General features: G+C 37.9%; 1 protein-coding gene and 1 long non-coding RNA gene across 2 annotated transcripts; one reads left to right on the top strand and one right to left on the bottom strand.

Moving 5' to 3' along the window:
- Nucleotides 1-46: 46 nt before the first annotated feature.
- LOC144031153 (uncharacterized) lies at nucleotides 47-21,762 on the bottom strand. The gene is made up of 4 exons (XR_013287457.1): nucleotides 21,671-21,762; nucleotides 4,447-4,566; nucleotides 4,103-4,189; nucleotides 47-159 (listed from the first exon to the last, which is right to left on the bottom strand). It is a non-coding gene; the product is annotated as an uncharacterized LOC144031153 (long non-coding RNA).
- gchfr (GTP cyclohydrolase I feedback regulator) lies at nucleotides 21,093-23,808 on the top strand. The gene is made up of 3 exons (XM_077537961.1): nucleotides 21,093-21,260; nucleotides 22,669-22,763; nucleotides 23,265-23,808. Exons 1-3 carry the CDS (start codon nucleotides 21,225-21,227, stop codon nucleotides 23,392-23,394), a joined length of 261 nt encoding a protein of 86 aa, XP_077394087.1. The 5' UTR covers nucleotides 21,093-21,224; the 3' UTR covers nucleotides 23,395-23,808.
- The last annotated feature ends 1,649 nt before the right edge of the window (nucleotides 23,809-25,457 follow it).

Genomic DNA, 25,457 nt, shown 5'->3' with positions numbered 1-25,457 from the left:
CCTTATCTCTTAATGAATCTTTGTGGAATTTTAAAGCATGTGCACCTGGTGGTCCAGCAGTGTTGGCGGGCCGTCAATCTCTCGCGGTGTCGGAGACGGAAGGAGTCGACCAAGACGATGACGAATCGTCAGCACAATTCCTTCGGACAATCTTGGATTCTATTCAAGACACACAGCAGGAGTCCGGTGTGTTTTGAAATACATTTTGGAATTTTTGTTTTTGGTTTATAGCTCTCTAGATTATATCACGTAACAGAATAACATTGAGAAACACTTAAGGGAGTGTGATTTCTCCTCCCTTATTGGTAATTTAAAGTTCTGCAAATCATCAACAGACAAAAAAAACAAAAAAAAAACAGGATGTACTGTATGTGAATAACATTAAGAATGAAATATTTTCACAGTATTGAAAAGTTTACAGTTTATCCATACATTATTACGATGAACTTGCCATGACATCAGGATGTGAATTTTTTTATGGACAGCAGCATCTGTCATAACATACTTCAGATTCATGGTGTCCTCACATATGTATTGCAAACTTTTTCATTTGAGGGCCACATACAGAAAATCAGAAGGGCCACATAATGTTATGAAGAGAAATTGTGTTTAGTAAATAAAAATTGTACAAATAATTTATTTGTGCTTTTGCATATTTAGAAAAATGCTGCAGTATATAAACCAATTTATTTGTAATATGGCAGTAGGGTTATTATAGTTTTGTAATTTTTCATTTTAGTTTTTATTTAGTTTTGAGGTTTTTTTTTTTTATTTAGTTAGTTTAATTAGTTTTCAGGGTGGTTCTGTTAGTTTCTTTATTAGTTTTAGTTCTTTAATAAATGCTTAGTTTTAGTTTAGTTAGTTTCAGTATTAGTTTTAGTTTTTTTTAACGTGTATTACTTGTGCATTTATTTTGTTTGTTTTATTTTGTTAGTTTTGTAAACATAAAATGTAGTTTCAGTTAGTTTTCTTTCTTTTTTTTAAAAGCATCTTCGTTTTTATTTTATTTTGTTCACGAATTATTTTTTGGGAATTTTAGCTTTTTTTTTAGTTTTAGTTAACTAAAATAAACTTTAATAGCACTTGTGTTTTTCGACACCCTCCCTTCTTAACTTTGACTATCTCCAAACATTTTTGTTTTTATTTTATGTGAACCGAGTCAAATGACATTTTTAGCATATGTCTCGGGCCACTAAAAAGTGGACGGTGGGCCGCAAATGGCCCCCGGGCCGTAGTTTGGACACCACTGATGTATTGCATATAGCTCGTTATCAAACAAGCCATCAATAATTCATCGCCACTACTGCAGCATAAGCGTTTCTGTCACTTACACGTTACTCCGAGCTCTCGTTCTCAGCACCGCTTCGAGCCAGACCAAAACAATTCAGCAATAAGCTATTTGCGTCTGCGGGTTTAATTTTCTGGTTGGTTTTTTTCGCGTGCTCCTTTTGTAGTGGGCTCCGATTGCCTGACAGAATTCCCGCCACTCGCTGAGGGAATAACGGCTGACCACGCTGCTGAAAATATGTCGCTCTGTTCAGACTCTGAACATGCAGGCATGTTGTTGACAGTGCGAGTGGTTTTGTTTCTGAATGACAATTGAATCAGCTTCACATCACTTTCACTTTCGTGTGACCATTTTGACGGATGAAGAAAAAAATAATAATATTGACATCACATGGATCTGAAAATGTATTCATAGTTTCTTCCGTATGTTCACAGTGTGCTACTCATATATACCTATACAGCATAATTGGTCAATTGTATATTATTTCCACAAATTCCCTGGCAAGGTTCACAGTAGCTTTTTCCTGTTTAGGCTTATGCCCCAAAACGCTTTGGGTTAGGGAAATATTATGGCTTGGTTGTCTTGGTTGCAGTAACAACAAGAACGACAAACAAACAGCTCCTCTTGCATTTAATAGCCTTGTGTTTTGTCAAAAGTGCACGTTATTTTGCAGCAGATGATGTCTGCTGTTTTTGGTGCGGCCCTCCGCCTCACTTCAGCTCCACATTTTCTTCTTCTCGAGAGATGCACCGGAAACATGCGCTGTCCACTGAACATGCAGAGAAACTAGCAAAACAAGCTACGCTCAATAGACACCTCTGAAACTAAATTACAGCTAACTTACTCACCAAAGTGAATTTTGATGGTTAGTGAACTGTAGTAGTCAAGAGTTTTTACTTTTAGTTACTCATGCTGCATTCGAGGAAGGTCGGGACTCGGAAGTCGGATTTGTTCCCAGTTAGCTTTTCACAGTTCCGACCTGAAAGTGTTCAAGGCTAAAGTAAACAAGCAAAATGGCAGATAGTGATAAATTATTTTTATTTTGGTCCTCAAAACACATTTTGACCTCCAGCATACTTGCCTTCTCATAATTTTGCTTCATTTATTGTATTTATCTTATTTCACAAGATGAAATCGGGGTACTTTTTTCACCCCGCGACTTCGCAAGTTGAAGGGGGGCGTTCCCGGACACACTTCCTGGTTTGAAGTCGGGAAAGTCTGACTTGCCACTTTCCTCGAATGCAGCATCAGTTGACAATGTTATCAAAACAAAGTGAGCATATTTTGATAGCATAAAAGTCAAGCTAATGCTAACAAGCTCTCAAGCTATGGTGAACAGATATACCACTTTAACTCGGACTGTCACGTCGGCCCGGGTTTCGTCCCGATATTTACGCAGGTTCCAACCAGAGTCCTGTCTTTTTTCTTCTTCTTCTTCTTCTTTTTCTTTTAGTCCAGTTCGCAAACCAATTGTTTGGGCCATTTGTCTGTCAATCACACAGCTGTAATAGCGATTCATACGCATTTTTTGTTAGCGCAAAACTAGAACTACTTCCTGCTTGTGCGTCTAAGAATCATGGGAAATGTAGTCCTACTAGCCTAACACTGTAGTCTCTGTTCAGACACAATGAAATGGTTGGATAAAGATGAGTGCATGCCCATGTTTAGAGTTGTTGAGCTGTCAACCAAGATAGCATTTAGCATTAGCTAAAGCAATAACGTAGCCACCGGTCATCAGATTGACTAGCGATTAAATTAGTTAAAAATAACACCTGGTGAGTAGTGACTGTAGCTATCATTAATTTTCACCAAAATTACAGTGTCCTGGTTTTTATTATTGAAAATACCCTATCGCAACTTGCAAGCAAAAACGTGACATATAACTTGACGAGCCCTTGTCCCCCATTGTGCCAGGTTATTAACTCATTCACTCCCAGCCATTTTCACAGAACCAATCCCGTTCGCTCCCGGCTGTTTTACTGGATTTTGACTGATTTTGCAAAGCCCACAGAATATTGTGTTCTATTGCTATGAAAGTATGGAACCAATAAAAACAAAGATTAAAGTCTCTTCTTTCATCAGGAAAAAGTATGTTTCTATCTGTTTCCGTTTTGCAGCAGAAGAGAGCTAAGTTTCATCAGTTTTCACAAATCTATTTAAAATTGTAAGTAATTTAGCTTTTTTTCTAGGTGGCCCTGGTTGATCTCCTTTGCTCTGCTGCCACCTGCTGGCCGTTTGTGTAATAACTACCATTTCTGCAACCGTTATTTGCAATTGAGAGGCTGCATCAACAAAGCCTTCTGTATACACTAGCATAAAAAAAAAACAACCCAAAAAAACGTATAAATACGTCTTTGGGAAACTTAAAACATAAAAAAAAACGGATTTACACGTTATTGGGAGCAAATGAGTTAAATCCAATTTTCTTTGACATAAAGTTTCTTACTTAAGTATCTGTTCTTTTAATTCTTCAATGCTATGCACTTTTGCCACCTCTGGCATCATGAAATTGGCCATATTTTCCCAGTGTCATCTCACCATATTAATAATAACCACGCTTCCAACAAAAACACGCATACTTCCTCAACTCAAATACGGCTGTGTTTGTTCCTTGACTAAGTCGTCGGACGATTTGGAGAATCTTTGTGCGGGACTCCATGTAAGAGGGAGTCAGGAGGCCTTTCAGGATGCATCGAGTGCGTCGCTGAAGGCCACTTGAGCTCGAGCGGCAGTGTGGATCATAAAGAATAACACAGTGAGGATGAAGTGTGCTTACAGGGATGATGGTTGCAAGGGTTTGGAAACAACGCTTACCCCGCCTGGCAGCTTTTTCGAGGCCTTGGCTCGGGTTCGACTCTCCTCCAGTGTGAGAAGCCCAGCTCTAATCCTCCGAGGGAAAAACTGAGGAGACAAGCAAAGACGATCATGCTTCGACTATTTATGTGGCCTTATTGTGTCCACCAAAGTAAGCCAAAGGAAAAATATGACATGTCAACGCCATGAATTGCCAATACGTGTCATACGCAATAATAGCTTCACTGTTTAGAGTTATTTATTACAGCCAGATCATCAGCACCAACCACTTAAGATTTTGGATTAAGCTGTTAAGTGAAGAACAGCATGATGGATGACAACAAATACACATTACGGGATCCAACCTGTGGCGGGTGACTTCATAGCATTATGTAATGCTGTTGGGCTTGTGCCAGACCCCCAGACAGCAACACCGCAGAGACGTTCAGGTGCATGTCGCACAGCACGCAACCTCGACTTGATTACTGAAACAACAAAACGTGTAATGTGTAGGATTACTACAATTTTTTTTTATTTTTTTTTTTATTTTTGGGAGGGGGGGGGGGGGGGGTGCATGCATGCATGCATGCATGTGAGTTTGTGTTCTTCAAGTCACCTCAAACCTATTAAAAATCCCACACCATTCACCTTAACCAAATACTTTAGTCCGGCCCGAGTCGTGAAGTTGTCAGGAGACCAGAGGAAGGATCAAAGGAAAGAAAGGATGAAACCAAGTGAAATACAGCACCAACCAGACACCACCCACAGGGTTACAAAACCAGAATCTTTCACCATTCGCTCAAGAGAAATTGACAATTTTTTCAAGGAAGAGTTGAAATGAACCATTTCATAGAATAGCCGGTTAGTTTTTAACTCATTGACTGCCATTGACGGAAAAAGACGTCAAATAATGCATTTTTGCTGGGCTGGCAGTGAATGTGTGAAACACAATGTGCCAATATATTTTGTGATTATATTGCAGCATCCTTTTTTCCTTTTTTCTTTTTTTAAGGCAAATTTTGCTTAAAAATCCGTCAATTTTGGTTGCATCTCATCTTAACTCATTGACTGCCATTGACGGAAAAAGACGTCAAATAATGCATTTTTGCTGGGCTGGCAGTGAATGTGTTAATAAGTCTTTTTTTTTTTTCTCGCTGCAGTGAGTTGGCTATGTGTGTGAGGATCATTTGCCTGACGTGTGTCATCAGCTCAGCTGTTTTCCCAGTTTTGATGGAGTTCGGTTATGTTCTGCTACATCGCTCCGTTTGCAGCGAGCTAATCTTTGCAGCAGTTCACTCCATGGCAGTAACGAAGGACAACAGAGACAAATTGTTTCTTCGGTTTTGTCGACCAGCGCCCGTCATTGAAACGAGGCATCCACAAACTCCCCTTAAAAAACAAAAAAAACGGCACCATCCAGAGCACACCCTCGAGACGGGAGTCGGGGTGTCTGCTCCAATTCTCCAAACCAGCATCACGTTGCGGGGAGAAACCATTAAACCAGCGCTGGACTTTGGCTGACTCTCCAGTTAGCACAGGCGTCGCGGCATACCACCGCAACTCTCCCCGCTCTCGCTTCACTTTTTACTCCTCCCACGCTCGCTCCCACCCCCTGCCGTGTTGTCTGCCAGGAACAGAGACGTACGGGCCTCTGCTGAGAACTGCCTCCAAGGTAGCCGCCCTCGCCTCTGCCAGCAAAAATAAGACTTTCGTTCACTCTCTCTTTCAGCATCACAATGGTCAAAAAGCTGCCAGGAGCTGCAGCCAACTATAGTTCAATCCACTTTGCCCCCATTTCCCCGTTTGGCTTCTGGACTCGGCCCAGGAGAATTTATATCGAAAGGGGCACGTCAGCTTTTGTGTTCTCAGAAATACGTTGCGACGTGCACACTTGTTGCCTGCATTGTTAGTTTGACACAGTGAGTCCAAGACAGCACTTTGAAAATGAGACTTAGCCAATGTCTTCGAGCACAAGATAAGACAACACAACACGAATATCAGTGTGTAGAATCATGCCAGACACTTAAACGCACGCAAAATCACAGAGGTCGGAACATGTGATTGACCTATTCGGGCTGTGAGGCCCCCCGGCGCTGATGGAAACAGCAACGACGACATGCTCCACGCTAATCTTTATCCTAACTTAAACCTGAATCCAATCACGACTCTCTTCCAAATTCTTAATCCCCAGACAGCCACTTTTCAAAATCATGACAAGAGTTCCTACATTTGGACGCCATTTGTTATTCCTGGGACATGTGACCAATTCCAACGATTCAAGAGGAAGGAGAGAAAAAAAAAAGCACAGAAATTTTGTTATGGCTCAGTTGGGAAAAGGAAAGCTCAAATGTTCTGCAAACTTCCGCCCATCCATCTAATTTCTACAGCGCTTGCCCTCATTAGGCTCGCGGGTGAGTTCGAGCTTGTCCCAGTTGACTTTGGGTCAGAGGAGGGGAACAATCTGGCTTGGTTGCCACTCAATTGTTGTTTGTCTATATTTGACCTGAAATTGGGTGAAAAATAACATTCAATGGGTCAAAAAGGGACCGACCCAACGTTTTGGCGTATTTCTTAAACCAAAATGAACAACACACAAAACAACCTAAAAATTGGGTTGTAAACATTTTCTCCATTTTGAAAATGAATAGACCACAAAACAACCCAAACCCAAACAACCCCATTGGGTTTGGGGTAATTCTTTTCACCCAGATTTTTGGTTTGCACCAGCGCCGGACTGGCCATCTGGCATACAGGGCAGATGCCAGGTGGGCCGGCCTCTTTTTGGGCCGGCCCACAAATCGGACTTGGCATTGTGCCAGTCCATCCCTGGTTTGCACGCATAATCCAACCAGCTGGGTCGGTCACAAAAACTAATTGTATTGTTTTGTGGGTTATTTATTTGACCCAACTTTTTTGTTCAAATAAATAAACCAAAATATTGGTTCGGGTCCCAAAAAATGTTTGTTTATTTCTTAAGCCAAAAAGTTGGCTGAAATTACTAACACACACAAAACTAAACAAAAAAAATTGTAAAAATTTCCTCTTCATTTTTTGTTGTCAAAATGAATGGACCACAACAGAATCCAAAATATTGGGGTTTGGGTTATTCTTTTCACCCAGTTTTTTGGTTTGCACACAAAACTCAAAGAGTTGGTTCGGTCCCAAAGAAATTGTGCTGTTTTGTGGAATATTCATTTGACCCAACTTATTAGTTCAAATAACCCTAAATTTTGGGTCGGTCCCAAGTGAATTGTGTTTTTTTGTGGAATATTCATTTGACCCAACTTTTTACTTCAAATAACAGAAAATGTTGGGTCGGTTCCACCAAAAACGGGTTGTTTTGTGAGTTATTCATTTGACCCGTGATTTAGAAAAATAAACCAAAACATTGAGTTTGTCCCTTTTTGACCCAACTGTTTTTAGATTGTATATATAAACAAATGTCGCCAAGATGCAACTCTAGTTATTTCTTTACCTAACTAGACAGCTGCAAGAAATACTGATTTTTTTATTTTATTTTTAAATATTTTTTTGTCTGTATTGGCAAGTTGAACCATCACTACGTTGATCCCTGATGAATACATCCTTGCTGATTTCTCACTATGGACATATAAACATTTATGAGATAGCTTGTGTCTTCCTGCAACAGAGCAGCTGAGAAAACAGCAACTTCTACGCAAACCTGCAAGAGGAGGAAACTCTGGCAACAATCAAATTGTAGCGCTCACATCCCATAGCACTCATTTGCTTTGTCCCCATGCGGCCGTCACACCTTCCCCTCAATTCATAAAACACTGCACGAAAAGGCCGTTGTATGCGGTCTATCATTGATTTATGACCTATCGTCAAAACTAAGTACTGATCCTGGTGTAGCATGTGAGCTCAGATTGTGAAGACGAAAAACTTAGTTGATTTCACAGGAAAAACAAATCCAAAACCAAATCCAGTTCCATAATAATAGGGGATTTTTTTTATTATTTTTTTATTCCGTATTTATTTTATTTTTTTTAATATTTGTTTGAATTTCAAAGTGAAAAATCTAAGGGCGAAACAATATTGGGATTTTTTATTTTTTTTTAAGATTAGAAGAGTTTATAAGAACTGGCGAAAAGTCATCAAGTCATATTTCTACAATTTTTCATACAAGGTATGAAACTACATGAAACTTAAATTATTAATACAAAAATCACACGCAACTATTTTATTGTAGGATGGACTCTCAAGTCGAAAAGATCCCTTCAATCTAGGAGTTAATATCTGTATCCTTTTTATTTTCCAAAACAATAAAAGTTTATTTTTCTATTTAAAAAGTTTTGCTTGTTTCCAGTTTGCACAAAATCACTTGGACAGAAACACGTCAGCGTGACTCAGCTGTCCCCTCTCAGCTTCCATCGTTTGTCTCCAACACCACTTTTTCTTCACACTCACCGTCCTCATCATCAGCCTCGTTTCCAGTCCTGCTGCCCGGCCAACGACAATTCCAAAACCAAAATAAGACGATAATATACAATAAATTACAACCATTCATCTTGCTTATGAGCAGTCAAACTCAATGGAGTGATAGTGCTTTATATGTCATAACACATCATTATGACTTTCACTTTGGTCTCCAAGCGCTGATTTATGCAGCTAACCGATATGTGTAATTGTGTACGTGAAAAAGGGAAGTGAGCTTTCGTCGGGTCTGTCGCGCGTTCCGATACAGTCGCGCATTTGCAAGTGATTATTGCATTAAATGCTGAAACGCTGAAGCCAGCAAAATGTGTCTGCTTTTACAGTCCCATTAAAAATGAATTGCTGCATTTGGTGGCACTGCGGGATCAAGTTTTTGTAGTGAAAGCGATTGCACTTGGGCGGAATTTTTGGCAGTAGGGCGAAATGTACATCAAATATTCTGACCTTCACATAAGCTGAGTTATGAATGCTTGACGACCGAATTGCAGACATACAGTAAATTTAAATACATTTGCCATTCTACTACTCGTTGGACATCTAATGTCAGGCCAAGTTCGCAGAAATTTCCTGGAACTAGACTTGGTTTTTGCTAATATACTGTTATGTATTCTTATTTTAATAATACGTTGGACCACCTTTCTTAAAGAGAGATGAGTTCTTATTTATTGATTCATTCATTTATTTATGTATTTTAGTGCTGTCAAATTTAAAGCGTTAACTAATTAATTAATCAAAAAAAATTATCGCATTAATCATTGTATTACCACAGATTAATCACATTATTAATTTTGAAAATTATTATTTATTATTATTATTATTATTATTATTTGCATTTTTGTTTATTTTCTTTTTTATATGTTATGTGTGTTTGTTATATGGACCTGAGTCTGATCAATAAACGTGAATTGAATTGAATTGACCGCAGATGATCCTTTTTAGCCGACTGCGGATGTTTACGTTCAAGGTAGCTGTTTGAGTTTGAGCAATAAACATAACTACATGCACTAAAGTAAAGCATTTCATAAATGTTTACATATGCCATAGGTCATTTTTTTTTCCATTTTAAATTATGCAAATAATTAATAAGAAGCAGGATGAGCGTGTGCAGTGGATATAAATTTTGGAAGATGTCCATGAAATAATAAATATATAATAAAATAATAAAAAATATATAATAAACATTAAATGTTGAAAAAATTAACACATAACAGGTGCGCTTCAAATTTAGCGGGCAAAATATGTTGGGGGAAAAAAAAAAAGCCTTTTTAAATCCGTGATTAATCATGATTAATCAAAATTCTAAGATATGATTAATCTGCTTAAAAAAATTATGGGGGTCTAATAGAGGAACTACACAGGAAGGCAGAGTATACGCATGAAAGAAAAAAAATAATCCTCCCAAATGAGCGCAACCGGGAGACGAAATACGTGCGCGAACCCGGGCGAGCGGCCAAGTCAAACAGCCATAGGGGGCAAAAGGGAAAAGTGAGAGTTCAAATGGAGTCGATGGAAGGTGGAGGGGGCTCATTTGCATAAAGATTGGGACAAAACTCAGACGCTTTTGCTGTGGTTCTTTTATGGAAACAGTGTCTGGTTGCACGGCAACATGAAGCCACCTGTTTAATGGTGCTTAACATGTTTTAACGCAAAAAATCATGTAATGTTATTGAAAAAAAAAATATATATATATATATTATTGTTATTATTAGTATTATTATTTTAAATCTCAAAATTAGTGCATTATTTTGAGTTAATTTAAAGTTGAAATTAATGACCGCCCCTTACTTGAAAAGCCTGCACTGGGAGAATTTCAGTCGCAACGCAGCAGACACGTCAAAATTTAGCAGTAATAAATGTAATGATAATGCATATATTTCTTAAGACTGGGTTCAATTTTAATATTGTGCAGAATTTCACAAGTTACTTAATGTTAAAAATGAGAAAACTCTTGACATGAAAAGAAAATGTACTGAGCTGTCACCGTCTTACAAGTGCAATTATGCCATCTAGTGGCAGAAAAATGACCAACACAAATCAAGATCACACTTGTTTTTACAGTACAGTGCATCTTTTTTTAATTTTATCAATTTTATGAATTATGAAATTACTGTATCAATGACTGAAAGATGCACACATTTCTATTTAACATTTTTCCACTTTTATGTTAACAAGTGAACGTATTTAAAATTATTATTAATAATAAAAATTCACAATATATATTTTATTGTACATTTAAAACAGATAAAATTTGTGATGAATCATGAGCTAATGAAGTCATGTGATGTGATTTTAAAAAGTTGTTGTGGCAATATTTCAAATGTAACGAAAATTGCATTAATCAAAAGAAACTATTATTGAATTACACATTTTCAAATTGAATATAGTGCAGAATATAATGCATTCAGCATCTCTACTGCAGCCTTTTCCCTTCTTTTCTTACACACGCGCACGCACGTACAACTGCGCGCTGTTTCCAATGCAAAAGCAAAGTGCTGCCAAGTCACACAGCTTGTGCAGCAGGGAGGTCCGCAAAGCCAGAGGGATGGTACGTGACAGAGAGCAGGCCGAGCATGGACGTTTGTACGAGTCCGTTTGGAGGTTCAAACAGGGCCGCGTCGACTGATTGCATAAACGTCTCCATGCCGCGTGTATATGACGATGAGCGGCAGCGGCTTTTCACGACGATGCGCTCGGCATGGCTTTAACAGCTACATTCAATTCGCAACGTCATCGGCCTTGCACCTCGGAAACAGAGCTTGAATCAAAGCATTATTATCCAAACGATACTTGTAGGGTTTTTTCATTCATTTATGTTGAGGAAGTTTGACTACTTGTACGGCATTCTAGCAATAACATATGTGGGAATGCTGAAGCATTCCCACATATGTTATTGTGATTTTTATTCTCCACACTTTTTTTCCATGTAACAACTCCCACATAATACTTCCGATTTATACTGTTCAAATTTCAACTAGCTTCAAAAATTCACGCCTCCTGGGGTATATATCATCTGATTCCACATTACTTAGCGTATCCGTACAATTTAATGTTAAATATCAACTTTTCCTGCGATTGGCTGGCAACCAGTCCAGGGTGTCCCCCGCCTACTGCCCAGAGCCAGCTGAGATAGGCGCCAGCACCCCCCGCGACCCTTGTGAGGAATAAGCGGTCAAGAAAATGGATGGATGGATATCAACTTTTCCCCCATTCATTTTCAATGGGCGAGACATTGAGCTATTTCTAAGTGTCACTTTCCACACCCACTTCCATACATTTAACTTTTCGTTACCAGGTGTTTGATACTGCTTGTTGGCACGGTTGTTAAAGTGCATTGTCCAGTAGGGATGTAACGATATGGGCAATATCGTGATATCGTGATATTTAAACTGCCACAATATCCCCATCGTCATGTTCACAATAATTAAAAGGAACACATCTGTTAAAAAAAAAAGTCAGGTTGATTTCCATTTGTGCAGTTCTAGCACCCTCTAGTGCCTAGTTTATTAGTGCGATGTAATTTTCATTAGGGATGTTTTGGCCTTCTATGTTTAACTCATTCACTGCCAGTCCAGGACAAAAAAAAAAATCTTTGACGTCTAAAACCGTCTATGGCAGTGAATGTGTTAAAGTTGGATGTCCGCATGTTTTGAATATTCTTGGAGACTACACAAAAGTTGTGGTTTTTTTAAACTATGTGTAGTAAACGCTGCAATTTACTGTTGTTGCTTTAATACCAAGTTGATGCATAACGAAAAAGCTTTTTTTGCACATTGTTTTATTGCGTGTGCAGGAAAAAAATGAATCTTTGACGTCTAAAGCCGTCTATGGCAGTGAATGTGTTAAAATCTATTCTAATTGTCAGATGAAGGGGAACCGAATTTGCTTGTGAAGCGATCAATGTGTGCTTGCATTAGCAAGTAAGCGCCTCAATATTGTTATTAGAGATTGTAGGTGGTTTATATGCATTGCTGTTATGTACAAAAGCACAATATTGTGCTTTTTTTTTTAGTATGAGGTCTTTTTTTTTGGGACAATATAGTGATCTTTTTTTAATATCAACAAATCCCCCCTTTCAGCATTCCCACACAATTTCTCCAGGAATTGCACTTAGTCTAGTTTGTAAAGCAATGCGAATTGTGAAAACCGTGTATGAATTGTGTTATCCAAATCAATCTGCCTCGCAAGGGCGCGTTTGTTTTTGCGCAAGGAAAAGGGACAGAGTACACTGACAGACAGCAGACATCTGATATGCATATGTTAAAATTACAACAAATTATAACTTTTTTTGTTTTTTTTCCAAGTTTGTGGTTTTTAGGGGCTTAGTAGCCGCCTAGGAAATGAAAACCAAAAAATACATGCACATAGTTAGCCCTCTCTTTGTTGATTTGTTTGTGTATGCATGTGCATGTGTATACAAACTGTTTCTACCACAAAATAGAGTCGCGAGGGCACACGGTCTTCGTGGTGGATCAACTCCATTTCGTCAAACTCTGAAAGTGATTTTCTCACTGTATCTCAGAGGAAATGATTCATTAGGCCGTGGCCCGGCTGGGACGGCTCCGACGCGGAATAAGAAGCAGCCACCTCACCCGAGGCTCCTGAATTTTGGTCGCGCGTACCGAGGACGAGTTGGAGGAGAGGAACGAACGGGGACCGACCATCTGTGCTTTTGTGCTCCCAGACAAGCTTTGCTTTCCTGGAACACCGCGGGACATCTCAGCAGAAGAGAAATCATCTCATGGACTGATGTTTCTAAGGTCATCTTGCAAAACATCTTTGTCTGATGTTTGTCCAAGTCTCGGTCCTGCAAGATGCTGCGACAGAACATTGCTCAATATTCATGTCTGATATTAACCCATTGTACTTGCTCCACTGTGCAATGCTTTCCCTCCATTATTGTGATTTTTCTGAATTAATTTCTAAGCTTGTATTCAATTCTAAAGAGAGCATACTTTGCTACTTCCTGGTTCGTGAAGATTGACAAAAGGCTGCTATTATGATTCATTATGACTCTGGGGTTGGTCAATTCCATTGTTGCAATAGTGATTAAATGGTGAAAATAAATTCCTGCACCTTCATCCAGATGCTGAAAGTGCAACTTTGCTTTTTATCATACCATAACATTTTCCAAACAACTTTGGCAGATTGGCAAAGAGTTTTAACTATTTTTTTTATTTTTTTTATTTATTTTTTTATTTTTTACTCATTCACTGCCAGTCATTATAGAAAATTTTTACATTTCCAATACTCACGTGATATTACATTCAATAATTATATATAAACCGAATCTACCAAATAACAGAATAGACTCCCTACTTTTTGTCCCGTCCCGTTCTTTTATAATTGACAGTAGAAAAATGTAGGTTTGCCAAAATACAGCCATTTCTCCCATGGACTCTGAAACTGTGTTTATTTCCTATAAAATGGGGCAATGATGTCATCTACCGGTGGTTGGGCATCAGTAAAGTTGTTTCCAAGTTTGATATTTACAGTGGAGCATGCTCAGATTCGCCCCCATTTAGCACCGCTCTAAAAAATACAATTGACAAGTATACTTGTCAAAGGCAGTGAATGAGTTTTAAAGAGAGAGTGAGAGAAAAAAAAAACTATTTGCTTTGTTTTTGTTTTGTTTTGAACATTAAAAAAAAAAACATTCATCACAAGTGTAACAAAAAACAGTTAAAATAAAATAAAAATTTAAAGGAAGAAAGGAAAATTTGTCAATAAATTCCATAATTTACATGTACATGTCCTACACCATATTATTTATATTATATGTATATACTAACAAATTGTTCCTATACAATAACATACCTATAAAATTAAATTTGATTAGATTTGTTGGTTCTAAATAATGTTATTAATTATTGTTGTATGCATTTCCCCATATTTCGACACAATAAATCAGGTATGGCAGCAATAATGGACAATATAATGAATACGATGACTTCTTATTCAGAACATCTTTGGTTTTATACAAGATAGCTCGGCTTTTGGATATTTTTCTTCGAACATTTTCTATATGTGATTTCCAGCACAATCTTGAATCAATTATAACACCGAGAAATTTTATTTCATTTACTATTCTTTGCGAGATAAGGATTCCATCTTGGCACCCCACCCCATAGGCCAGACCCAGATGGGAGATTGTTGTCACAGGTATTAAACAGCCAATACATGCCAGAAATTCCCTCAACTCACCATGATTTTAAAGAGTATATTTCACTGAAGAATTCCTCAAAAAAAAAAATCTGAAAATGTAACAGGCCAGTTTTATTATTCGAACAAAGCAACTATTTGACAAATAGGCTTCGCTTTGAAAGGAGTTTTTGGCTGTTCAGCTAACAATAAACAGTTTATGGGATTTTGGCTGTTGAAGCTTTTGAAGAAAAATAATCAAATCGCTCCGGGGATTTAAAATGAGCAAACCGCCATCACTCAATATGTCGTAATTTCCCAATCTTCACTTGATAGCACCATTTACAGAAATGTCATTGCAAAAGTGAAGAAAAAAAATAAATAAAGTTGTATTTATCTGCTAGTTCCCTGCTATGCTGTCAAAGTGTTTCACCGCTATGAGTGCTGACGGGAGATAAGGAGGATCTGACTTATTGCTATCAGGAATTTGGGGTTTTTAACAAGGACGGGAAAATTGAAGACGCTCTTTTCCTGGAAGACTTTCGGGTGGGAGGAAAGGGGCAAGAAAGCAAAGATAAGATGAGAGTTCTGGATTATATACACAGTGCGAAGCCTCCTTTCTCAGGCACACTCTCTTTGTTTAGTAACGTGAGCGATAGAAGGAGGGTGAGATCAAAATGCAGACAGAAATAGCTCACTCTCCTGGTTGATCTCTTATACGCTGCTGCCACTCAACCATTTTCTGCAGTAGAGAGGCTGCATCAAAGCCTTCTGTATGCTCTAGCATAAAAAAAGAAACATTAAAAAAAATTGTACAAATACGTCTTTGGGAGCATGGTAATATCTAAAATAGAACGTATTTATACGTTTTTGGGAGCAAATGAGTTAATAGTGAACCACGTCAAGTGTTTAGAAATGTTACTCGGCGCAAAGAAGGAAAGCCGCCTGCTATGCATTAAACAAAGTCAAGCTGTCCCGTCCCCAGCTTGCCAAGCTCATTGTCAGAGTTGTTTCTCTAAGAGGAGCCGTTTCTCTTGAAGTGAAAGCTGCAGCGATACACTGAGCAGATTACGTACTCCCGACTTGTTCGTCAACAAAAAACACATGCTGCTGCATTATAATAAAATCATGGCGACGACCGTGGGCCCGCCTGATGGGAATCGTGATGTGACTCAGGGCCGGGCTGTGCGCATCCATGTTGTCACGATTTACTTAAACGCGCTTTGGCGATTATGAATAACTGCATGTGGACAATGTGAATAAGGATTGCATTCAATTAAATACAAGTACCTTTTGTGTTATGGAGGAACAAAACTGCCAAAATTAAAAATATATAAATGACTAAATAAATAAATAAGTAAATGACTAAAAGTGAAAATAAAAACGGATATAAAAAATATAATTCAAAAATTAAATACAAAGAAATAAATATACATGGAAATATAAAAATACATATATACATATATATATATATATATATATATATATATATATATATATATATATATATATATATATATATATATATATATACAGTGACAAAAGAAGCCAAGTGGGAGGAATGTATGATTTTTTACTATTTTTAACAAAAAAAAAAAATGTGATTAAAATAAAAATTATCATAACCACTCATGTGTCACTCCACCTCCTAATTATAAACAAATGCAGGATTTTTCACTGCCGAGCTAGGACCTGCTTTATGTCCCAACCAGCCGGGCTACTTCCTGTTTGGTCACTTAGCAACCAGCTCCAAATATGGGCATGACTGTGCCATACCGCCCGCCCTACATTGTGACACCATGAAAACCAAGACTGAGCTCAAAGATATAATTACATAGCGCCATGTGGTTAAATAAACTGTTAATGTGTAAAATTACACATTTTAAGTGTATCAAATCAAGATAATGATGTTCAAAAATCACTCAAATAAGTTGTCTTGATTGTGTGGTTCTCTGAAGGAAACATATTATATATTTAAACGTATTTATTTATTTATTTATTTTCAACATTTTTCATGCACATTGCATCATATGATTTTTGTGTTAAAAAAAATAACATGAAAAAATGTGTGAGGTTACAAGCAGAGATTTTGCTACCAATTTAAAAAAAAAATGTTTCATCATTCCATCTTAGTTTAAGTAAATAATTAAAATTAGTCCTAAAATATGTCTATTAGACTGAAATGGAGCAGGATTCAGACAAAGTGTGAAGTTTAAAGGGATACTTGACTTATTGAGAAATTTTCAGCAGTAAAAAGATAATATTTTATCTATAATTAATTAATGTGGTAACTTCATTATTTTCCATGTACAATTAGTACCTTTAAAAGTAATTTTTCTACTTGCTGTCGACTGATGATGACATCACATGTGCTGAGGAAGTAGGTAACGACCAATCATAGTTTCGTTTATTGACCAAACCCAGAAAACAGGTGAGCCATGATTGGCCGTTATCTACGTCCTCAGCGGAGGTGATGTCATCATCAGTCGACAGCAAGTAGAAAAATTACTTTTTAAAGGTAATAAATGTACATGAAAAATAATGAAGTTATCAAATTCATTCTGGACAACTTTCTTTAACTTTTCACTGCTGAAATTGTTCAATGAGTCAAGTATCCCTTGAACAATAACAACAACAACAACATAAAAATACAGTACACACAGTAACTATCAAAAACAAACGCTGTAGTAATCGTGCATTTTGTTTCTTGTTAGTAAGATGCCAAACAATTCCTTTTTGTGAGGTCTGAATTGAGATTATGGGACAAACGTGTGCGATGGAGAATTGTTCCAATTCCCTGACATCATCGCTTGTAATCATTTGGATAACGCATCCCAGAACAGATGACTGGCACCAAAAGTTGATGTTATCCAGACAAAATGTTTACCTGTTGACAGCGTCGCGCACATACACCGATCATGTGTTGCGTTGTGCAACCATCCATCAGAACAAGTGGCGGAAGACGCAAAGACGGATAAGTAAAGGCTGCTGGATAATATCATCGGCTCAGAGACACTTTACGTAAGACGCAGGGTGTCATCTGTAAAGCGGTCGAGGAAAGGAGGTTGGTGTGATCTCGCCTTGCAGCGGAGGCACTGCAAAGCTCTTCACGGGGAAACAACAAAGGCCCAAAATAAAGGCGAAAAAAAATCAAGAAGAAACACATGGCTTGCCCAATAGCGCAATTAATCACAATTACGGAGATGTAAACCTATACGGTGCGTAACCCTAACACTCCATTCATCAGAGGGCTGAGTGGTGTCTTGCATCTCCCACAGTTGAAATTTGTCTGCGGAATATTGGAATATCAGCCCGGCGTACACCTACGGTCAATCGTACTTCAATGCGCACTGATTAAAGCGATGGATTTCGCAGGTGGGCTTTTCACCCACTCGCATTCGACAAAATCTGTCTGCCACGTTTATCGCCACAGGGTCAAGCGCTGTGTGCGTGTCAGTGGGGACGCGGGACAAATTTGGCATTACCAGACACGCAGTTTGTTTTATTAAGAATGATTGCGCCTACTAGAGGTGTCATCCGGGAAAACTATTATACTATACAAGGCAACTCTTAATTAACTAGAATGTAACATGCAGAAAAACAATAATAATTTGTTTGAACATGCCCCCCCCCCTTTTGAGTAAGTATTTTTCTGATGACTTTACTTTCATTACCTAAATTTGAAAACTGATATCTGTTTACTGATACTTTGTCAAAATCGGTCCAACACTTCATCACTGCTGATGATAAAAGTGGAAAAACTGATGAAAAAAAATGTTGACCATGCCAAAACAGATTCAAAGAAAGCAAGATATTCCCCATCAATGTCCTTATTAAAGATAATTTCTTGATGTTGTTGGTAGGGATGGGCGAGTACCGATACCAGGTATCGGTATCGGGCCGATACTGATACCAGGTATCGGTATCGGGCCGATCGGGCCGATACCGGCCTTTTTTCAAGTACTCGAGTACTCGTGACGCAGACGAGTACAAGCGACCGATGGCAGAGGGGGAAGACGTTAAGTGAGTCCTCCTTGCCTGTAAGTGGCGCTAGCTTGCAGCAGTTTTTCACCAAAACTTCACCGGTTTGGAAATACTTCAAAATTGTGAATCTTAAACTAAAAGAGCATTTTTGTGTTTTATTTTGAGCGTTAAGACTATTGAAGAGTGACTGTGCTGTTTTTTGTTTTTTTTTTTTTGTCAAAATGAAAGGAAATATATTTGTCTAAAAATATCTTTTAGTGATTTTTTTTTTTATTTGTTAAAATGTACTACTGGTATCGGCAGTTGGTATCGGTATCGGTGAGTACTGAGGGTCTGAGTATTGGTATCGGTCTGAAAAAAAAGTGGTATCGAACATCCCTAGTTGTTGGCTAAAAGATTGATACAGGTAAGGTAATTTTTTTCAGTTGCTGGCAGATTTTAATTTTAATTCTAATTTGGCTTTTTTGTTGTTGTTGTAATTATTCAATTCACATAGTTCGAAAAACATAGGAAACATTTTGGTAATGTGAACCTGATCACATTATGTAACAAAAAGTGCTCTGTCCTGAGTTGTTTAACACATATAGATGTCAATACCATGAAATAAAACCTTGAACTTTTGGCTCATATTTTTCTTTTGATGTGAAAACCAAATGTTGTCAGTACCCAAATACAAATGCTACTTCATTTATTTGAGCACTTTTCTACCTTAAAAGGCCCTCACAGCACTTTACATACGACTGCTCATGGCGCAGCATCAGTATCTTGCTCAATGATAACTTTCTGTAAACCCGACTTGCGTCACAACGCTGCCTTTTGTTTTCCCAATTTCCTGAAAACACATTGTCCCGATCTTTGTGTTCATTAGGTTAAAGAGAGTTTATGAAGTAAATATGAGAGCATTATTTCAACACATCACATCGCATCGCACACTAGCTGAGAAGGCTTGAGGGCCTCCTCAAAATGTTCAAACCGCTTCCTGTGGAGAACAGGAAGATCTCTGGGTGTAAAAACCACATTTATAGGTTTTTATTTGTTTTTTTGAGGTCAAAAACTCATTTTTTCTTTGCTTATTTGTTTTCAAAAACTACAGATTTTTACTCTAAGTGGAAAGGTATCCATTAATACTGAAAGTAGAAGAGTAGGAAGTACTGTACTGTAAATATTTTTGAACGACAATGATCTCGGAGGCCAGTAGGGGGCAATATTTTCAGCCGTGCTTAATAAAGTGCACCTGTGTATGTGTATGTTCATCACATTGTTGCGTCTGATGCTCTCATCAGTAAACAACACAGAAAGGAGGAACTGGATCGTGATGACTGTGGTTGAAATCCCTTTCAGCCCTCAGAACAATACAATAATGATATTTTATGGCCAGCTCATATGGGCTTTCAGCAACATTGCATTTATTGTTGATTGTATCAGTACCTGCGGCTTGGTTGTTTGCCTGTGGTCTTTCATTTCCTCCCGTCAGGAATGATGCAGTGGAGGAAATAAATCCATCACTGAGGAGGAAATTACATCTCCAGATATGGAAAATGTAAGGTGATGTCAATATGCATAAACGCAACATTAATGATACAAATTTACTTTGACATTTTTCCATTTGTACCCAACTCTCCATTAAACGCTCACGATAATTAAGAAACGCACACAGAGATCCAATTCACTACACTTAGCTACCAGGGATGGGCAACATTCAGAATTTAATTGAGTAAGACACTTAAATTTGAATTCAGGTGACAAACGGGAAGCAGAATTGCCATTTAAATTTGAATTGCAGGAAATACAAAATGAAAGTCTATTTAACGATTAATTTTTACAGTGTAAGCCTATTTAAAACATGAATTTCATACAAATATTATTATAAGGACATTATGTAGAAAATATTTGAATAATAAAGTAATAGTAAAGTATTGTATTTTTTTTATAATTAATATTGTCATTAAAAGCCTACTCAGATAAAACAGATCATTAAAATTGTAAAACATTTGAAATTGTTTGATATGATGGTGAAACAGCATTTAATTTCCCAGAATAACTTGCTTTATCCAAATCTTTAAAATGGCTGCCCAAACATTTTGGACATTTTCTTTGGAGCACACTTGTGAAATACTGTCTCATTCTCACTGATATGTTATGACAGTGAATTTCTCTGAATTGCATTGAATTCCTGCAATTCAAATTCAATTCAACACCACCTGTTAGCTACATTCTACATTTCACAACTTATTACAACAAATTTGCAACAAACAGACTATCAGTATTATCAATTTGCCTAGTATTATATTGGCTGCCATTATGTCATGTTCTTTTACCTAATAAAGTGGGTGTAAAAAGAGCTGAAACCTGTATGTTTGCTTTCAATCAATCCCAGGCGGCATGTTTCATAAAACGCTGTCGCAGGAGGCGCGCTGTGATTGGTCCACCGCGGTGGGTGTTTCCGCATTCTGCAAATAGCTGTCAGCAGAAGCGCAACTTGAGAAGAGGGGAACTGTCGCGTCTGAGGAACCTCCTCGGTGTCAATACTCGAGGGAATAAGCCGTGCTAAAGCTACGGAGGAGTCATGCCTTACATACTGATCAGCACGCAGATCCGACTGGTGCGTAAATTCAGTGGATACTGTTGCTGTCGTGTCTCGTGTTGTGCTTGTTTAGTGAGGGTGGAGCTGCAGGTCGATTGTGGTTTTTAAGGTGGCATTGCAATGTTGTCCTTGCTACAAATAAAGTTTGTCTACGGTACATTAAAAACAGTCCTGCACAAACAAGATAGATAGATAGATATTCTACTTTTAATCTCACAGTGTGGTTCTTTCACCTAACCTTGCTCTCGCGAGATGAATTCTCGCGTTCCCGAACCACTCGGACCAATCACAAAGCGACATTGTGTTTGGGGGGGGGGGGGCGGGATAAGCAACTGTGACAAAACCAGGAAGCTAGCGTTGCTGCCAGGGCTAACAAACAAACACAACATGGACGCTACAATTAATTCTGTTCTCGTAGAATTACTCACCGTTTACTTGTTGAATGTTGAACAGCGAGAGGCGCTTCGTGCATTTCTAACTGGTAAAATGTTCGTGCTTTTCCCCCTCTTCGACAAGAACGATGAACGGAAACAAACGCATTTTCATCCGTGGCCGTGATTGGTTAAAACAAACGCGTAGAATGTCGCATTGTCCAATCAGCTCGAATTATTGTACAGAATGTCCCGCCTTTTCCTGACGAAATTACTGTGGAGCGGATATGTAATGGGGTATATGCCACGGTGTTAATGAAGATATATATATTTGTTATTATTAATCTGTTAATACTTATGGCAAAATTCTTTAGGCTCTGAAAACTATCAATATTTGTAAAAAAAAAAAAAAAATACAAATGATTTGAATGTACATGAAACCCCTGGCATTATTGTTTTGTTTTGTTTGTTTCTTTAGTAGTGTGTTTTTTGTTTTGTGTTGCACATGAGTATACTGATATATGTTTCATTCCATTCTATGGTTCAATAAAAAATAAAAAAAAGCAAAAAAAAAAAAAGCAAAAAAAAAAAAAAGCACGTCTATTACCACTAGTAGTATGCTAACTCCCTCTAGTGGCACGCAAATGAATCACTGCTTAAATGTAGTCCATAATTATTTTTTATTCTTTTTGGTACAAAGAAAAGTTTGTTTTTAATCTTTAAATTAGGTAAAATTTTTATGTAACTTTTATGTACAACCACTTTAACTTTGCATCATCAAAGAGAGAAAGCCATTTAAATCACTTACAATGGTCAATATTTTTTTTTAAAACAGACCATGTGTTCACATGGTCTGCGATAAACAATTTACATATATAAATAAATGAATAAATAAATATTGCCTTAGTTTCCGTTGTTGCCTGCACAACTCACACAAGCTAATTCAGCCGCATGGCCGTGAGAATTGGCTCACCTATTTATAGGTGGTCCACTTATTTAGGGATTAGTATGCACACGAGTCGATGAAAACTTGACACAACTACAATGTCTTTCAGGAGAACGGCCCGACCAATGTTGGAGATGAGTATTCTGATCCAGATGTCATGAATTACTTGGGCGCAAGGAAAACAACCATGCTGGGAAATAATTTGTGAGTACTTCAATGCGTGCTTCGCTATTGGTTGCTGCCTGGTGGACTTTAGAAAGGTCTTTGCAGCAGGTAATAGTGTTAATGAAAGTCGACTACCATGATGTAATTATATTTGGGGATCAGCTTGGGGACAATAAAGTCTTAACGGCTTGTTTCTAACGCTGCTCGCAGGTCTTTTGTTTTCCAAATGTAGAAAATGGCGTTCACTTGAATGTGGCAATAAATGCTGTCATCAGAACACAGGCACATGGAAGGACCTCTTATGTGGTCAGAAGGGGAAGAGTGCTGCTTTGCACGTTTTGAATAAGGCCAGTCAGTGTGATGGGAAACAGACTAAGGGAGGTGTTGTCATTGGCAACCGGATCCAAACGCTGCTGGGAAATGGATGAAGGTGTGGAAGGAAGTGAACAAACTGCGGAACAATTAACAAGATTCGAGCCTCCAAACAAAGTTTAGCGAGGACCCACATGTGCGGAGGTTAACCGTGTTTGTGTCGTTTAGCTCCGAGTACCACGTGGACGAGCCCCCTCGCCTGGTGCTGGACAAGCTGGAGAAGATCGGCTACCGCATGCTGACAATGACGGGGGTGGGCCAGACGCTTGTTTGGTGCCTTCACAAGGAGCCGGAGTGATGTTGAGACATGTGGACATAAATACATGATTTTGTTTTTTAACTGTGAAATTTTCAATGCTGCCAAATGCTTTATCCAATCTTCTATTATGCTTCACCTCATTTAGGGTGAGGCTAACCTCACAAACTTTGAGTGTAAGGCGGGATACGCCCTTGACTGGTTGCCAGCCAATCGTGAGCTGACAAACTTAGCAAAGTGAAATATGATCCTTTATGATTTCTTCCATTCCTTTTAGATTTTATTTACCAATGATGACCAAATGTACATTAGTTAAGGACTGTTAGTGAGTTTTACTGTCGATGGGTATTTATTGAAATTAAGGGGTGTCAGGTGATTAGAATTTTTAATTGTAACTTCAATAGTTTTATAACTGTTCTAAATGTACAATAAAATGTTTTTTTTTTCTAAGCTTCATACTCTTGTATGGCTGCATCTTTTAATTGATATAATAATTCATAAAATTAAGTTAAAATTAAAAAGATGTACTACACTCTAAAACGAGTGTGATACTGATTTGTGTTGCGGTCATTTTTCTGCCAGTAGGTGGCATAATTGTATTTGTAAGACGATGGTGACAGCTCAGTGCATTTTCTTTTCATACCCTAGTGAGGAATAAGCAGGTTCAGGAAAATGGACGGATGGATTAAGAGCTATCTAATCTTTAACATGAAGTAACCTGTGAAATTTTGCACATTTTTAAAATTGTAAAATACAACTTGACCCCAGTCTCCACAAATATATGCATTATTATTGTGGGAATGCTTCAGCATTCCCATGTATGTTATTGTGATTTTTATTCTCCCCACTTTTTTTTTGCCGCGTAAGAACTGTCACATAATACTTCCAATTTACACTGTTCAAATTTCAACTAGCTTCAAAAATTTTACTTACAGTATTTGCACAATTTGTTTAAAATAAACTTTTCCCCATTCATTTTCAATGGGACAGACATTGAACTTTTTCTAAGTACACTTTCCACGCCCACTACCATACATAAAACTTATCATCATTACCAGGTGTCTGATACTGCCCGGTGGCACAGTTGGTAAAGTCCAGTAACCAGGAGGTCATAATTTCATAATATATATCTCAATTTACTTCATAAGCATTTCACATGCGTTCAAATCTTAGCATTCAGCTTTCAGCATTCCCACGCAATTTCTCCAGAAATTGCACTTAGTCTAGTTACATTTATTACTGATCAATTTTGACATGGACGTGTCTGCTGCGTTGCGACTGGAATTCCCCCAGTAAAGGCTTTCCAAGTAAGGGGCGATCATTAATCAGGCGGAAAAAAAAAAAATAGTGGAGTTAAAGGAACTTTAAATTAACTCAAAATTAACACACTAATTTTGACACCCCTAATTTAAATACAAACCACCAATGTAAAGATGTGAAACACTGCTTGAAAAGGTTCTGTTGACAGTAATGTTGGCAAATCTTTTGTAGAAGTCTCAAATACTTATGATTAAATACTTATATGTGGATTTATTGTGTACTTATTACAGTAAATAATTGCATAGAATTATGGAACGTTACACATCTAGAATAAAGGAAGCCAAATAGGGCCAAATTACCTGTCATTCACTAAATAGATTAGGTATAGGTGATATAGGCTCAATATTATAGAAAGAAATAAGACACATTATTGTTATTTTGTGATTCTAATCATTTTGATTACACCCCTACTAGCTGTATTCGAAAACATCTTCAGCAGAGGCAGTGTAAAGGTTGACAAATCCAACCATCCTTGTTCGCATGCAAGCCACTGTGGGCTCATAGCAGGTCTGGCGGTGAATCGGTTTCCTGTAATTGCATTTCCTATGTTGTCATTCGAACAGATTTTTTTGTGTGTTCGTGGAGTTTTTCTGTTGTTCAAAAAAACAAAAAAACAAAAAACAAAAAAAAAACCTGCACATAAATAAACCCATGTGATGAAGGGCTATTGCAGGAGGAGAAGAACAGATGTCTTCCACCGCACCACCATGATCCACAGCTGGACATTGTGTAACAAAGCCGCACAGCAGAGGTGGGAGTGGCAGGGAGAGGTTGGATGCTGAGAA

This window comes from Festucalex cinctus, chromosome 12 (assembly GCF_051991245.1).
Source record: "Festucalex cinctus isolate MCC-2025b chromosome 12, RoL_Fcin_1.0, whole genome shotgun sequence".
Classification (NCBI taxonomy): domain Eukaryota; kingdom Metazoa; phylum Chordata; class Actinopteri; order Syngnathiformes; family Syngnathidae; genus Festucalex; species Festucalex cinctus.
The sequence above is the reverse complement of the archived record's forward strand: the minus strand, read 5'-3'. Positions and strand labels throughout refer to the sequence as shown.